Source organism: Hyperoodon ampullatus (assembly GCF_949752795.1).
Source record: "Hyperoodon ampullatus genome assembly, chromosome: 10".
Lineage (NCBI taxonomy): Eukaryota > Metazoa > Chordata > Mammalia > Artiodactyla > Ziphiidae > Hyperoodon > Hyperoodon ampullatus.
The window spans coordinates 97,531,612-97,544,662 of NC_136923.1; the positions used below are offsets into that span (position 1 = coordinate 97,531,612).

Consider the following 13,051-nt stretch of genomic DNA (forward strand, 5'->3'; position numbering starts at 1 on the left):
ACTCTGGGCTGCCTCATTTGAAGGGTCTATTAAGATCCATGTGGCTTATGGCCCCTCAGAAGAGGATTGGTCTTGAGCCAGGAGTCCAGTGGCCATCCTTTGTATTTTCCCAGGGCCTGAGAACCAACATGACCCATTATACTTAGAAATTTTGCCTTGTTTCCTGGCATTCATGAGCATGTGTCCAACGTACTCAGAGATTGACGACTGCTACTCAAAGGGAGGTTCGGCCTGCAGAAAATGTGGAAGGTGCACGAACGTGGACCAGTCAGCAAATGTGCCATCCATGGGGAGGCTGCTCTGAGTGTGCAGAACATACAGCTTTACCTAAATCAGTTCATACTTACTGATCCTAAAACGCTCCTGCAAAGGTCCTTTTGAATCCACAGAGTTTGTAACAAGTATATATATAATATAGAAATTAAATATAAGAGAATACGTTGAAAGAGATGCCACCAACCCTTCTTGGCAATTGTTTGGTGAGTACAGCCAACTCTTAAGAGCAGAGGTGCCCCTGTGGTTTTAGAGTGGGCTGGAGAGGGTCTAGAGTTTGCCAAGAGTTATAGAACCTTTCTGCCCTCCTGCCCCCGGTACACCTGGCAGGAAAGGAACCAATGGAAGAAGAAAAATGTTAGTTCCCTGAAGATGCCACAGGAAGACCCCTGCTCGAGCAGTTGGGGCTCTGCCTTGTCAGGTACTTGGCACAGGAAAGGAGCTTCCAAACTGCCAAGGCCAGTAGGCTTGTCAGTCTGCCTGCACTCTGCTACCCATCTGAGGCCTAAAATATCCCCTTAGCACTCTGTTAAACAGGTATGAGACCACATGCCTTACTACACTTTAGCAATAACCACACATAGTGACATGTGAAATTCTTCTCACTTTGCTGGGCCATCAGGACCCAGATGCTTTGTGATATGCTGATTAGAGGCCTAGTGGTGCTCTTCCCAGATCCCTCTGAAAATGTAGCAAAAAAAATCATCAGGAAAGATGGAGGATACAGGTGTCCCTCAATTCCTGCCCAAATTACTGAAGTCACCTCCTAACTGGTCTCCTCACAGCTATCCGGTTCCCCTCCAATCTCTTCTCACCAGTGTAGTCAGACTGATTCTTTCAAACTCAAAGTGAATTATGTTATACTCCTACTTAAACATATAGAATGGCTCTATAGTGCTCTGGAGATTAAGATGGAATTCCTTAACAGATCCCAAAAGGCCTGGCATGGATCCAACTGCATCCTGCCTCTCAAACATAATATCCCACCATGTTCTCTGTGCTCCAAACACACTGGCTTTCTTTCAGTTCTTTAAAGGCTTCCTGTTTACTTCTGCCACAGGGCCTTTGCACATACTGTTTCATCTGCCTTATGTCCTCCTCCTCCCAGGCCCTCACCACCCCTTGTCGCGTGGTTAATTCTATTCTCCCTTGAGGGCTTAACTCAATCACTGCCTCCATCACAAAGACCTTGTCCCACCTCCCTCACTAGGTCATGGCACCATGTGCCTCATCTTCATAGCTCTTTACACAATTGCCGTTATACACTGATGTGTGTATAGATGTTCAACAAGCACCTACTGAACAAGCAAGCGAAAGAATCGTTCCCTCCTGGGTAGAATACTCTCTCTGACCACACATTCTTATTTCTGTCTCTTTAGTGTTTCCATCTTCTTAGCATGGGAAGCTGTTGGCTTGACTCTCCCCACTGAGAGTTTTCCTTTCCTGCCAAGCCCAGTTCACCCACTCTTTCCTCTGTGAAATCCTCTCATCTCCCAGTGCTCACAAAATTTATTTGTCCCTCTCTGTGATCCTGTAGCTCTTTATTTGTATCTTTCAATTTAATTCTTATTAAATTAAATATGTAAAATATATATTTAATTATCAAATATACGGCTTAATTAACATCCATTGTAGACATGTTAGTATCCCCCTTTGAATTCTGAACTCCTGGAGAAAAGAGACTCAGCCTACATTACTGTTCTGCTAAGTTGTATGTGCTTAATAAATATTTGTTGAACTGAAATGCCGCTCGTTAAAGCTCTGGGGATGGGGATAATCTCAAGTAGCCACTCTCAGATAACACTAATGCCAGTGACATTCTGCCCACTTGAGCTTCTAAGAGAGGATACAGAATGCAGATGGGAAGAGGCACTTTCTTCGCAGAGGGTGAGAAACTAGGTATATTGTGCACATTTCTAATTAACAGTAAGTTCCTGTCATCTTTGGGAATTCTCCTCTTGTTCCAGATGGCTGTCAGGGCAGTAACACTATTTCTCTGCATGTAAGGTTATCAGGTTTAGCAAATAAAAATACAGGACTCCCAGCTTAATTTGAATTTCAGAGAAACAAATATTTTCTTGCGGAAATAGGTCCCCAGTATTTCATGGGATATACTTATACTAAAAAGCTATTCATTGTTTATCTGAAATTCAAATGGAACTTATCCTGTATTTTCTCTAACCATCTTAACCACATGCTTTTACCATATGGTTGGAGATGCTGTGATAGTAACTGGTAGTTCCAAAGAACAATATGCGTGTGCACACACACACACACACACACACATACACAAGAATGCCTATACAAAATGATCACATGAATGTAATTCCTTCTCAGTGTTTACTGGTTTGTCTCTAAGGCTGTCATATCACTGACTGAATCATCACTCTCTTAAAGGGCGGGTGCTGGATCTATTCTGTCATTTGGGTACAGTCCTTAGGGTGATATTGGAGTCATACGTGCCGTTAATGCATACTTGTCTTGCTGCCTATTATGTTCGGGAAGAAGGAATGGGCTTTGTTGATAGTTTTTATAACATTCTCACAGATTTAGAGTTAAATTCCAAAATAATACCATAGTTTCCCATACATAAAATTATACGTTAAAAAAAAATTGAAAAGCAGAAATCAGTTTTGAACATTTTAAATAAGTTAACCTGAAAGTTCAGGATTTAACTCACAATCAAATGTGAGTTTGTCCCAGGGCATAGGGCTGTACTGGGAGAAGAAAAAGCGTATATTTCCTGCAATTTTCCTGGAGACATATGACTTTTCAAGGAGGAGAAAATAAAAGTGAAGAATGAGACAGAGACTCTGATCAAATTTTCCCTTCAGAAATACCGACTGCTCCAGTACACTTGCTCCGTGTAACCTCGATGGAGGTGGCCAGATGCCCACAACCGGGGAGGCTTTGTTTGATTTCATTATATCTTTTCCTCCCTTACAATGCTTCAAGGTGAGACTTTTTTATTATTATTAACAAGAATTAAAACTCATTTTGATTTGACAAGATTTTTTGAGTTAAAGGACCATGTGCACATGTGAACGTTGCAAAACCAACATAGGACTTTGCCTTGAGAACCTATTAGGACTAAAGTCTATGCATTTTCTTTTGACCATAATCTGATCCTTGTCTAGAGGTTTTTGCAAGAATATGTCCTGACCTCCTTGGGACTCAGCTGTTTGCAAGAATCTTAGATTATTAAGACAAACAGTCTTGTGTCCCTACAGTTTCCTCAGAAGATAATGTTTTATTCCTAGGCAACCATCAGGAAGCGTCAAAAACATCTAGCTCAAGCCCAGTTTTCCAAAAGGATGATTTCTGTGTTGAAATGGAGCAGGGGAAATGCATTCCTATCATTCCTATCATCTCTCTCTGTTCTAACTTTTATTTCTTTTTTTAAAAAAGGATATGTTGATCATAGGATACAAAATCAATTTACACACAAAAACAAACCATGTATTTGAGAGACAGCGCTTTTTCTGGAAAAATAGAACTACACCAGGCTAGGAATGAGTTTCTCTCCAATAGTCACCATTTCTGACTTTGCATATTAAGATAGTGGTGCTTTGCCTGTGCAGAAGGCTCTATATAATCAAACAGTGGAAGTGACATGGAACAAAGATGTCGATTTCCTAGCGACTCCTTTCTGATCTCTGCAGTGTTTCTTTGACCATGGAAGGGGTTGCTTTCAGGAAGCCTGGGAAAAGGTCAACCATAACTTCCAGGGTCTTTAACGCCAGTCTCCATGAATCATGTTTTAGTGTGTGTGTGTGTGTGTGTGTGTGTGTGTGTGTGTGTGTGTGTGTGTGTGTTTATACGGAGGGTTTGGGGAAGGGGGGATGTCTGTGTGCATGTGTTAGTTTGTTTTGCTCTCTTTAAAGCAAATGACAGCCCCCCTTGGACCCACAGAGAGTTCTATTAGCACAGGTTTGCGGAGGTACTCAAAGCAAGCAGAGATGAATGAGTTAGCACAAGTTAGGGACACAAGAGCTGGTTTGGATATTTCAGTGGGAACTAACTGCTCCTTCACTTGATTGGCACCTTCTTAGAGCCTCCAAAACCCTTTTTTGATTTTTGCATTCATCTGTATTTTCAGCTGCCAGTGGGCCAAAAAGTTCATGACACACTCAGGCTGGTAGAAAATGAGAACAGCAGTTGTTTCTGGAGAGGCTTCCGCTGCCACGGCTGAGAGTCCAAGGACAGACCTGAAATGCAGATCTAGCCGGGGTAGAGCTACAGCACCCAGGACTGCAGTTCAGGCTCTAATTCTAGTTTGGGGAGAGCAAACTACAGCCTGTGACTGACACGAGTCAAATAACATAGCCTCAAACCGTGCGGCAGAGCGGAAGCACACGAGTCTGTGGGGAGGTGTTTATGTGACGTCAAAGCAGGAGGTAAGGGGAGAATTCTGCCCTTCAGCCCCCAACACACACACACAGACTCACACACACACACACACACACACAAACTCAGCCTGAAGCAGCAGAGCCCATGGCAAACATACCCTGGAATGGATCCACAGAGAAAAGAACTGTGTTCTTCAGTTAAACCTTGCCTATTCCCAGTTTTGCTTTGTTTTCCCCTTGTAACTGTCCCTAAATCCCAAAAGTGGTTGAGTGTCTGTCACCGAGACTTTCATGGGTCACTGGAAACAAACCTGTCAGTGGGAGGGACCTGGATTCGAACCGGGAAGCCTGGAGTCAGGCCGAACTGGCTCGGCTGCCTGGGCAAATCACTTCCACAGAAAATGAGCAGGCCTCAGCCTTTTCCCTCCAAAACTGGGATCCTAACATGGGGCCTGCCCACCTTAGAGGGGGGAGAGAGAACCATGAGAGCTGATGATGCTCCTGGACATAACTTCTCCACAAGGAAAGCTGTTACTTTCCTCTACAGTATGGACTGAGCTCCTTACTTAACTGCCCGAGACTCCAATATCCCCACCTGGTTAATACCAAACCCTCTGAGACGTCCCTATCTTAGGTGCCCAGTTAATAAAGGACAAGAGACCCAGAAAGGTGACTTAAACAAAACCACAGCCACCACCGCAAAACATCTTTAGAGACCCAGAAAGGCGACTTAAACAAAACCACAGCCACCACAGCAAAACATCTTTGTTGTTCCCCCAAACCTTTATCTTACCTGAAATGTTAGAATGGGACTAACTATATTAGTTAATTTTTTTTTATTAATTTATCTTATTTTTGCTGTGTTGCGTCTTCATTTCTGTGCGAGGGCTTTCTCTAGTTGTGGTGAGCGGGGGCCACTCTTCATCGCGGTGCGCGGGCCTCTCACTATCGCGGCCTCTCTTGTTGCGGAGCACAGGCTCCAGACACGCAGGCTCAGTAGTTGTGGCTCACGGGCCTCGTTGCTCCGCGGCATGTGGGATCCTCCCAGACCAGGGCTCGAACCCGTGTCCCCTGCATTAGCAGGCAGATTCTCAACCACTGCGCCACCAGGCCATATATGAGTTAAATTTGAATTAATGTTTCCATGTTGAGATACTTAAGATCAAGAGAATGAAATAATAGGCAACCAGTTTTTATAGGGCTTTATTTTTTATAGGATTGCATGTATTCTTTCCACTGTAGGTTATATTTCTTGAAAACCCAAATTAAAAGGCCACTTATCCCATACTCCATCGTTTCCATATGTCTCCTCATAGGAGTGAAATTCTGGAGACATCTCCACAGGCGGAAAATCCAGGCACAGTACCTAGGGAAATTAAAATATGGTACACTGACCCGCGGTTAAAGATTACAGTTAAAGGTAGTAAGGAATTTGCAGGTGTGTGGTTTATTCCCCCCCCAAACCCCCCCACCCCGTCTAGTCAGAAGAACCATTTTAATGGTGTTAACCAGGGGGTTCCGCCTGGGGCCTTGTTAAATTGATTTGCAAATGAGAACTTTGAAACTGGGCAGCAGGGTGAAGTTTAAAGGAACCTCAGTGCTCAGAGGAATGGGACAGGGTTGCTGTGCCCAGTTCTGGAATCTCAGAGCTGAAGTCACAGTACATTTCCCAAATCCTTTATCCCAAGCAAACAATGGTAGTCAAGCTGAAAGACCGGCGCTGGACTCAGCTAACAGGTCTCTCTGGGATCTGGGGAGGAAGGACCCCTCTGCTGGGTGAAGCACGTGGCGAGGGTCACAGGACTGTCAGCTAAAACCTCCTCGGTAGATTCGGAATGTGATTCTGGGCACCAAGCAGCCTCTCTCCTCTACTATGGTTAAGGACACCAGGGGATGCTTTCCCTTCCCATCTGTGATGCTGAGGAAAAGGAGAGATGTTGGCAGCCACCCTGAGGAGGAAACCCATGGAGGGTGACATGTGGGGATTCCAGCATGGTTAGCGTACAATGGTCTCATTTTCATGGTGTGTCAGTTTAAATTTAGGCTTTGGCTACTATGCTTGTCATGGGGCTCTAACTCATCCAGAGCCATCATTTCACAAATTTTATGACTTTACAGCCTCTTTGACCTCTAGGGACAATGGCCAGTTGGGAGAAAGAGCAGCGGGGGCTCTTTCCCCTCCTGGCCCCAGTTTTCTCTCCCTCCTGTCCTCTCTGAAACACAAGCTGGACAGATGTCTGGCTCTGCTTTGGCCATACCCATCCATTTGCACACCTCTTCCCGTGGAGTGTCGGGAAGAGGGAGGGCTCATGACCCAGACATCTCTGTGGGTTGGGGAAGGCTGGGAAAGACCTGGTCCTGGCAGGATCCTCTCGGAGCCCCTTCACCAGAACCTCTACACTTACCTCATCCCCCCAGGAGGGCAGACCAGCTGCAGAGGCTGGGAGGAAGCCCACACCAGCAGACAGAGCGTAACCTCTGGGCAGGGGGAGGGAAATGCAGTGTATAACCTGCTGACTCAGTCTGAGTATCTGCCATGAGCAGAGGGCTATCCTGACAGGCAGACAAAGCCTGAGGTGTATACATTCAGCAATTTCGAGCACTTACTCTACACAGTTACGCTGTTTACCTAGTAGGTACTCATGGCTGGCACTGTCATCCTCTAATGCCCATTCTCCCCTTCCCTAGGCATGGACTGACCACCCAGAATAAAGACTACATTTCCCTTGCAGCTAACTGTGGCCACGTGACCAAGTCTGGCTAATGGAATGTGAGCAGAGGGTCCATGGGCACCTTTCAGGGAAAAGGCACATTTATTTCACCCCCCTCCTCCTGCTGGCTGGAATGATCAGCCTTGGACCTTGTACTGAAGATAGCAAAGCACAAGACAGGAGAAACTTAAATCTCTGCAGACTTTATGAAGCCCTCAAGTAGCCCTGCAGCCTAACAGAGCAACCTAGACCCTTTCCTGTCCAGACTGGGAGAGTGTTTGTAATACCTGTCTCTGTATTCTGGCTGTTTTCCATAGAACAGCAATTTCTTCATCAGGGTACTTTTCTGGCACCAGTTTGAGGATCTATATAAGCACGATGTTGAAAGGGAATAACAAAGTTACTAAGAGCATGAGATTTGAAGCCTGATGATCCTTGGTTAAACCCTTGCTGTGTGACCCTGGGCAAGGCGTTCACCTCTCTGAGCATCAGGTTCCTCATCTCTGGTATAGGATTCCTAACCCCTACCTGATTGGTTGTTACGGAGATTAGATGATGCATGTAGCTGTATCTGGCATGTGATAAGACCTCTTTGTGGTAAATTACAAAGAGAATAATCTCCACGTCTCAGGGAGAACTTATGTCTCCTCTCTCTCTAAGGACTTCACTCTCCAACTCTCTCTAACGCTCCCTAACTTCTGCTTTTCCTTTCTATATTGGAATACCATTTTTTGGTTGTTATCACTCTACATTCTCTCATAAGTACTAAATGTATCCTTGTGTTCATACAACTGACGCCATCCTTTTAGATGCATACAAAAAATGTCATAGCCAATCTTATGTTTGTGTTAGCCTTTGGAATTTCACTAGAAAGACATGCATGAAGTCAGTTATAAATTGTTATTGCTAGACAGAAATTAGAATGGTGGTTATAGTTGCCAGGGATTTGGGGGAAGAGGTGGGGGAGGAGGGTTGGAGAATGACTGCTGATGGGCGTGGGGTTTCTTTTCAGGGTGACGGAAATGTTCTGGAGTGAGCTAGTGATGATGGTGGTACAATTCTGTGACTATACTAAAAACCACTGAATAGCACACACTAAAATTGTGCATTGCATGTATGTGAATTGCATCTTAATAAATTGCCTGAGTCAGATAGGGGATGCCTACTTCCAAGATCAACTGTTATGCAAACGAGAGGCACTCGCCACCACCCTTAGAGCTTCACAAGTCAGACACAATGGCGCCAGGACGCCTGTGTTAGATGCGGTGGCACAGACAGTGAGCATAGCACGAATTCAGGAAAAGGACTCATCCACAGAGACTGGAGTGCGTTTCAAGGAGAAGGTGAGACTTAAGCTGAGGATGAGGGAGGAATGGATGAACTTGAAGAGGTGAAATAAGAGACATTCCGAAGAAGAGCCCAGAAGGAGTAAGAGATCATGGTGTTGTCTTGACTTTGTTGTTGTTGTTTTTTTAATTTCATTTCTTTTTACGGTGTTTTCAAGGGGAGATAGGAAGGCTGGTCTCCAGGGCAGAGAAGTTGGGAGAGCAAATCCTGGCAGGACAGGGCGGAGTAGACAGGTCTACTCTGATACTAATTCAGCCTTGTCTTGATGTGGGAGGAGCCAGGATGTAGGCATCTGGGGCCCTGGAGCCAGGCAGTCACTTATCACTCTTTCAGATGCCTTTGAACGCCTGCATCCGAGATCCTCTAACCTGACGTGAAGATGGCCTGTTGGGATGAAAACATTTTGACTGGCCTGGCCTTTGCAATTGTTCATTGCAAGAGTTGTCTAAAGTCTGAGGGAAATGAGGGTTCTTTGTTTGAAGGAAGCACAGTGCTGCCAGGCACAGGGGGAATTCCTAGACAGCCATCTTATTTTATGTGGGTGTGTAGTGAAAAACCTCTCATGCTTTGTAAGCCGAGCAAAACCGGGGTAAGGCAGGAGCAAAATGAGTATGCACAGGCTTAAATACCACTTTGAAAATTCAGGGCAGACTTCATTGGCTAAACCACAGCACGTCTGGGAGGTTTCAGTGAAGAGGTTGGTTTGAGACCTTGATTTTTCTGTAAAATGCCATGGGGTAGTTGCCAAACTACCATGCCAGGTAGGCTGGTCGAGCTCAGGGCCTGGAAAGCCATACAGAGGTACAGATGGCCATATTCTTATATTCCATTTCACAGGAATATTTTGCAAGTTCCCTCTTTGGGGTGATGGAAGTCTGCGTCTCTGGCATCCTTTTATCCTTTGGCATTAACGTTATTATTATTTTGTTAGCAGTGTAGTATGACTGCTATTTAAATATCTCTCCCCCGTCCCGTCCCCAAGTACTTGTCTGCTGTGAAGAGAAGTGGTTTGGCCTAAAGTGAAAGTTTTTAGAAATCCATTTTCCAGATGGACCTCTCTGTTAAATTTATATATATAAACCAAAAAAGCTAAACCATGTGGAATGCTCCTAAGTGAATATTATTGTTTACTAGACTTCTTATTCCATCTTACGGCATTTTATAATAAAATATCAGCAAGCTCGTAAAGAGGGCTTTTTTTAAGGTCCATAATCTTTCTAACAATAACAAAAGAGCGGTAAATATATTGTACAAGAGTGCGATAGAAAATGTGCTAAAGTATTTCCATAAATCAAACGTAGCACTTTGGCATTGACGCTAAAGTATTAAATTTAGTAAATTAGAACCAGATGATTTTAAAATAGAAACTTACGTAACTTTACGGCATGCTTTTTTTTTCCTACACAAGTTTATCTTCATGAAGTCCCTTTGGCTGCTACCGTAATAGGTATTTAAGAAGTAAGAGCAGCATCTGGGTGTTATACATCTTTGTAATTCCCATGGTGCCTGGCATTCTGTTGGGCAATTAGTTAAGTACTGGTGGACAGATGAATGAGATCTCAGCAGTGATTAACGAGTACAAGTTAATTGGCAAAGGAAATGTAATATAAATATTTATACGGATCTCCAGGTAGACAAAACACTGCTACCCTGCACTTAGCAGTAAAACCATGCCTTGCTTTTCCTTTCACTGTTAAATCTGTGTATCTAAATCAACGAATTTGAAATAAAAGGGTAGATCTGCTTCTCATTTGGGTCACCAAATTCCCAACTGGAATTTTCCTAATACATAAGTCTCCATTTTATTTCTGCCTTCATAGTAGCCAAGGAATAATGCTCCTTCCTGTCATTTCTCTCTCCTCTCATTCACACACAATTTCACGAGGTAGCTGGTAGCTTAAGGACAAGCTGGGAATTCAGTGCAACACATACACTGAGAAGATCCTAAATGTGGTGCCACAGGGGATACAAATGAATAAGGTATATAGTCCATGCCCTTTAGGAGAGTACTTTTTTGGCAGAGGCTTAGTCAGGACACTGTAGTTGCAAGTGAAGGAAGCTCAACCCCAACTAGGTTAAGCAGAAAAATGTGCTTATTACTTTAGAAATTGGGTTAAGATCAGAATTCAGGCATGGCTGGATCCAGAGGCACACACAACAGGATCAGAGTTCTCGCCATTCCTCCACTCCAAGTATCTTTGCTTCTTTAGTGTGTGGACTCATTCTCTCTTGCTGTGGACACTCTACAGTGAGGAAGAGATGTTCACTGTCAGGCAGACATTTGCATTTATTACCCAAGGAAAGAAGTGTCCTCTCTTTCCTAAGCTTCATTTATAAAATCTCAGAGAAGATTCCGCACTAGGAACTCTTGTCGGAAGAGCCGGGTGCGAAGCCTCTGCACATAGCCCCCCTGTGAGCAAGTGAAACCCGACTAAGCACAAAAGAAAAAAAGAAGCCATTTCAGAGCTGTGACTATTTTCAAGGCTACTGTTTTTCTCTGTGGAACACTGCCTTTGGGGCAAAACAAGGAAGAAGTAGGTGATTCTAATGTGCAGAGAAGAAGGACAGCCACTGCAGGCCAGCTTCTCCAACTCTGAAGGCACTCCAGCCGTGTGGCTGACAGGGTCTTGGTGCTCTGGCCAGGTGTCAGACCTGAGCCTCTGAGGTGGGAGAGCCAAGTTCAGGACATTGGTCCACCAGAGACCTCCCGGCCCCACGTAATATCAGTTGGTGAGAGCTCTCCCAGAGATCTAAGTCTCAACGCTAAGACTCAGGTCCACTGAATGACCAGCAAATGCCAGTGCTGGACACCCCATGCCAAACAACTAGCAAGACAGGAACACAACCCCACCCATTAGCAGAGAGGTTGCCTAAAATCATACTAAGTTCACAGACACCCCAAAACACACCACTGGATGTGGTCCTGCCCACCAGAAAGACAAGATCCAGCCTCACCCACCAGAACACAGGCACCAGTCCCCTCCACCAGGAAGCCTACACAGCCACTGAACCAACCTTACCCACTGGGAGCAGACACCAAAAACAATGGGAACTACAAACCTGCAGCCAGAGAAAAGGAGACCCCAAACACAGTAAGTTAAACAAAATGAGAAGACAGAGAAGTATGCAGCAGATGAAGGAGCAAGGTAAAAACCCACCAGACCAAACAAATGAAGAGGAAATAGGCAGTCTACCTGAAAAAGAATTCAGAGTATTGATAGTAAAGATGATCCAAAATCTTGGAAATAGAATGGAGAAAATACAAGAAACGTGTAACAAGGACCTAGAAGAACTAAAGAGCAAACAAACAATGATGAACAACACAATAAATGAAATTTTAAATTCTCTAGAAGGAATCAATAGCAGCATAACTGAGGCAGAAGAATGGATAAGTGACCTGGAAGATAAAATAGCGCAAATAACTACCACAGAGCAGAATAAACAAAAAAGAATGAAAAGAATTGAGGACAGTCTCAGAGACTTCTGGGACAACACTAAATGCACCAACATTCGAATTATAGGGGTCCCAGAAGAAGAAGAGAAAAAGAAAGGGACTGAGAAAATATTTGAAGAGATTATAGTTGAAAACTTCCCTAATATGGGAAAGGAAATAGTCAATCAAGTCCAGGAAGTGCAGAGAGTCCCATACAGGATAAATCCAAGGAGAAACATGCCAAGACACATATTAATCAAACTATCAAAAATTAAATACAGGGACTTCCCTGATGGCACAGTGGTTAAGAATCTGCCTGCCAATACAGGGAGCATGAGTTCAAGCCCTGGTCCAGGAGGATCCCACATGCCACGGAGCAACTGAGCCCATGCACCACAAGTACTGAGCCTGCGCTCTAGAGCTCGAGAGCCACAACTACTGAGCCCACGTGCCACAACTACTGAAGCCCGCATGCCTAGAGTCCATGCTCCACAACAAGAGAAGCCACCGCAATGAGAAGCCTGCACACTGCAAGGAAGAGTAGCCCCTGCTCACTGCAACTAGAGAAAGCCCATGCACAGCAACAAAGACCCAACACAGCCAAAAATAAATAAATAAATAAATAAATTTTTTTTAAAAATTAAATACCAAGAAAAAATATTAAAAGCAGCAAGGGAAAAGCAACAAATAACACACAAGGGAATCCCCATAAAGTTAACACCTGATTTTTCAGCAGAAACTGTGCCAGCCAGAAGTGAGTGGCAGGACATATTTAAAGTGATGAAAGGGAAAAACCTTCATCCAAGATTACTCTACCCAGCAAGACTCTCATTCAGATTCAACAGAGAAATTAAAACCTTTACAGACAAGCAAAAGCTAAGAGCATTCAGCACCACCAAACCAGCTTTACAAAAAAATGATAAGGAACTTCTCTAGGC

At 44.2% G+C, this 13,051-nt stretch overlaps 1 protein-coding gene across 1 annotated transcript in view; it reads left to right on the forward strand.

Moving 5' to 3' along the window:
* Positions 1–449: 449 nt before the first annotated feature.
* NEDD9 (neural precursor cell expressed, developmentally down-regulated 9) overlaps positions 450–13,051 on the forward strand; it is a gene marked incomplete at both ends in the record, with an annotated part of 73,755 nt that continues 61,153 nt past the window's right edge. Inside the window, one exon of the mRNA XM_079712123.1 lies at positions 450–479. Within this exon, the coding sequence (XP_079568249.1) occupies positions 450–479 (30 nt within the window). The remainder of the gene's footprint in view (positions 480–13,051) is intronic.